At 42.2% G+C, this 3,530-nt stretch overlaps 2 protein-coding genes and 1 long non-coding RNA gene across 8 annotated transcripts in view; 1 reads left to right on the top strand and 2 right to left on the bottom strand.

The window, feature by feature from the left end:
• Positions 1–940, bottom strand: LOC112488162 (uncharacterized). The gene is made up of 3 exons (XR_003051958.1): positions 823–940; positions 593–636; positions 1–28 (listed from the first exon to the last, which is right to left on the bottom strand). It is a non-coding gene; the product is annotated as an uncharacterized LOC112488162 (long non-coding RNA).
• Positions 1–2,060, top strand: part of si:ch211-107m4.1 (heterogeneous nuclear ribonucleoprotein U-like protein 2) — a 3,993-nt gene extending 1,933 nt beyond the window's left edge. The window contains exons 6-12 of one of the 2 annotated variants that reach the window (XM_017039516.2): positions 9–51; positions 174–296; positions 379–480; positions 854–1,022; positions 1,159–1,389; positions 1,476–1,531; positions 1,923–2,060. In XM_017039516.2, coding sequence (XP_016895005.1) covers positions 9–51; positions 174–296; positions 379–480; positions 854–1,022; positions 1,159–1,389; positions 1,476–1,531; positions 1,923–1,982 — 784 coding nt within the window. In that variant the 3' untranslated portion in view covers positions 1,983–2,060. The other variant, XM_025063125.1, reaches the window with a different exon arrangement.
• A 1,157-nt stretch (positions 2,061–3,217) lies between these two features.
• The window catches only part of nudt22 (nudix (nucleoside diphosphate linked moiety X)-type motif 22), a 12,625-nt gene continuing 12,312 nt past the window's right edge, over positions 3,218–3,530 (bottom strand). For all 5 annotated transcript variants that reach the window (XM_025063128.1, XM_008326887.3, XM_025063126.1 and 2 more), the window contains one exon: positions 3,218–3,357. In XM_025063128.1, the coding sequence (XP_024918896.1) occupies positions 3,253–3,357 (105 nt within the window). In that variant the 3' untranslated portion in view covers positions 3,218–3,252. The remainder of the gene's footprint in view (positions 3,358–3,530) is intronic.

Consider the following 3,530-nt stretch of genomic DNA (forward strand, 5'->3'; position numbering starts at 1 on the left):
GAGCAGAGGCTACAATCGACACTTTCTCCTTCAACCAGAGCAGAGTGTGAGGTGAGAAACATGTAACAGCATTCTGATGATTTGATTTTGAACACCATTGACACCAAAGGTAATTAACTCAATATATTTTTATCACAAGCATAAAACATTAAGTGTCTGCTTTTTTTCTGAAGGTGTTGTTAATGGTTGGTTTTCCTGGTTCTGGGAAAACTCACTGGGCAAGGACTCACATTAGGCAGCATCCTGAGAAACACTACAGACTGTTGGGCACAGAGGAGCTGCTCAGATGTGTGATTGTCAGTCAGAACTTAACTTGTATTTTAACAGTTAGTTTATAATAATGTCAGTATTCTGACCAGTTTTCTTTGTGATGGACAGAGTGATGGACAGAGGGACATCAGGCTGCGACAGGCCTCTCATTGTCTGACCGAGTTAATCAAGTTGGCAGCACAGACTTCTGGGAATTATATCCTGGACCAGGTAACATTTTATTTAAGTGTATTCATTTGTGAATTAGTGAGTTGAAGACTTGAACTGCACGACTTGACCTTAATACAGTTTAGCATGACTATCATCACTGTTAACACCTTACCTTTGCAGTCTGAGATGAGATCATTTTCAGTTAGTCATGTCTGTCTAAAAAAAAGTAAAATACAGTTAAAATTATCATAATACTGTTTCAATTTTTTTTTCTTTAGAAAATGCGAAATAAAATTTAAGTCATTGCTTCACATTAATAAATGATACACAGAGTGGAGTCATTAGGTCACTGGAGTATACTCAGACCTGACAGCAGAACTCTGTTCTCTGCTCCTTTGTCACCTTTTCTCTTTGTCTTTTAACTGATTTACAGAACAACATCCTCTTCTCTGCTCGGCGTCACAAGCTGCAGCTGTTCTCAGGCTTCAGGAGGAAAGTAGTGGTGGTTTTTCCATCTGCAGATGAGTGGAAGAAGAGACTGATGCTGCACCAGACAAGTGAAGGAGAGCAAATCCCTCAAACTGCACTGTTAAAACTCCAAGGTCAGAGTTCTGTTGAATTGGGTTTGTGATAAATGGTTAAATATTATTATAGTCCTGTATCATACCTAAGGTTAGTCAGTGTGGGTTCATTACTGGATGCAGGTCATCTTTTAAACCTGCTCCACTCTAATTCCAGTGAGCTGCACTCTACCAGAGGAGCAGAGTGACCTGACTGAGGAGGTGCAGTATGTGGAGCTTCCTCAGGAACAGGCACAAACACTCCTGCAGGAGTACAAAGACTGCGCTCGCAGACTGCTGCCTCCTGTCCCTACACAGAAGAAACAACCTAGAATGTACAAGAAAAGGCCTTACCCTCCTGGCCCCCCACCACCTGCTCCACTGAAGTTCTCCTGGGCTGGGAGAAATGGTCAGCAGTAAACAGAAACTAACCATATGTAGCGTGATCTGTAGATTCTCAGACAAACATTGTTTTTATTTTAATCTCGTGTGTAGAGTGGAACGACCAAACCAGATTCAGCCTACAGCCGTGGAGTCAGCCCTCGAGCTACGTGAGTAAACCCTCAGACCTGCACAGCAAACACACTCCTGGATATTGTGGTGACAAAAACAAAAACTAACTAACACAGTTATGACTTTAGGAAACAAAGGCTGTTCAATATTTATTTGGCCAATATCCCCCCTGACCAATATCATTCTGATTGAAAAATACTACTTCATGGTTTATACTGACTTTTATGGTTTCTTTAGGGCATGCTTTCAGTTGTCGTGAAAATGGAGAAAGAACGAGAGAAGGATTTGTGTCTGTTTGAGACTTTAAAATTTACAAATGTATGACTTATTAATATGTCAGGTGTGATGAACTCTGCCATTCTTCTGTTCAGTTTGAGTTGATTTCACTGAGTAAACATACTGGTCTCTATTGTGTCTTCTGTATTCCAGTGGAATGTGGCCGTCCAGGACCAGGGCTTTGGCTACTACACGTATGGAGATTACTGCTGAATAAAGGGAGGCTGCTTACCTCAGTGTTTACAATAATAAATATTTTATTGATGAATCATCTGTTCCATTGGTTTCAAACAAGAATCGAAAGTCACTTTTTTTAATCTTTGTGGATTTTATACTAAATTATTTTTTAAAAATCTGGCATTCACAATTTATATTTTATTTGGACTTTATACAGTACTGTAAAAATGGAAACATGTAATCAAATGGTCTCTGATCCCAGGGTCAAACTGACTAGCAACACAAATGATAAACAAGTTCTTTTGTGCTTTTTTATATTACAGTACAACACCCCCTGGTGGGGAGAGAAACATGTTGGTAGTATTTGGGTAGAACATTTTTCATATTGGCCCTGTTGAAGTCCCCCAACACAACGAAGGCAGCATCAGGGTGTGTGGTTTCCAGTTTATTAACTATACCATATAGTTGATCTAGAGAGAGTGTCTTAGTTGCCTGGGGTGGAATGTAGACTACTGTGAGAATTACTGAGTTGAATTCTCTCGGTAGGTAAAAAGGTCTAACTTTAATGGTGAGTAGTTCTAGGACTGGGGTGCAGTGAGTAGCTAGAATCTGTATATCTCTCGCCCACGCGGAGTTAACCATGAAACAAACACCCCCCCCCCACACAACTTGCCTGACTCCTTCGTTCTGTCCATCCGAAAGATGTTAAAGTTGTCCGGAGTTACGGCGCAGTCGGGAATGGACGGGTCCAGCCATGTTTCCGTGAGGGCGAGGGCACAGCAGCTCCTCATGTCCCGCTCGTGGTGGATCCGTGCGCGCAGATCGTCCAGTTTATTCCCGAGGGACTGGACGTTCGCAAGCAGGAGAGTAGGAAGCGTGGGTCTGTCCTGTCTCTGGCGAGATCGCCATAGCACTCCAGCACGCTTTCCTCTCCTTGTCCTCCTGCTTTGCCGGCACGGGGAACACAGGATCCAGTCGAGTACGTCTGCCGCGGAGTCGGCAAACGACGGTTTCAGGTCCTGGCTGACTGACGAGCGCAGCCCCAAAAGTGTGTTGCTGTCGTACTTGAGACGCATGAGTGTAAAGGTTGAAAAAGGAGAACGTAAACAAAGAAAACGAGAACGTAAACAAAGAAAACGAAGTAAAAATAGCGAGTCGGCACGGAGCTCCCATCGGTGCGACCATCCTGCGGCGCACTCTGATGACGAGGTTTATTGTTGTTGTTTAAAGACTTTTAGGATATCAGTGAGAAAATAAAATCCTTAACTTTGATGGAAAAATGCGTGTCACGTGGTCATTGTTGCTTTCAGTCTCCATTAGGTTTTACTGTCTGATATAGCAGCACTGCTCCTTTAGCTGAAGGACACAGCTCTGACCACAAGGGGCTGCTCTGGTTCAGCTGCAGCACCTCCTAAAAACCGTCGCAAGAATCACTATGAGAATCCTCTATGTTTTGTTAGGTCATGTTTAATCAGTTTATCCTCACAAAATGTCTGAGATAAAAAAAAAAATTAATTTGTCACATTATATATATATATATATGTGTGTGTGTGTGTGTGTGTGTATATATATGTATATATATAT

This window comes from Cynoglossus semilaevis, chromosome 15 (assembly GCF_000523025.1).
Source record: "Cynoglossus semilaevis isolate Cse_v1.0 chromosome 15, Cse_v1.0, whole genome shotgun sequence".
Lineage (NCBI taxonomy): Eukaryota > Metazoa > Chordata > Actinopteri > Pleuronectiformes > Cynoglossidae > Cynoglossus > Cynoglossus semilaevis.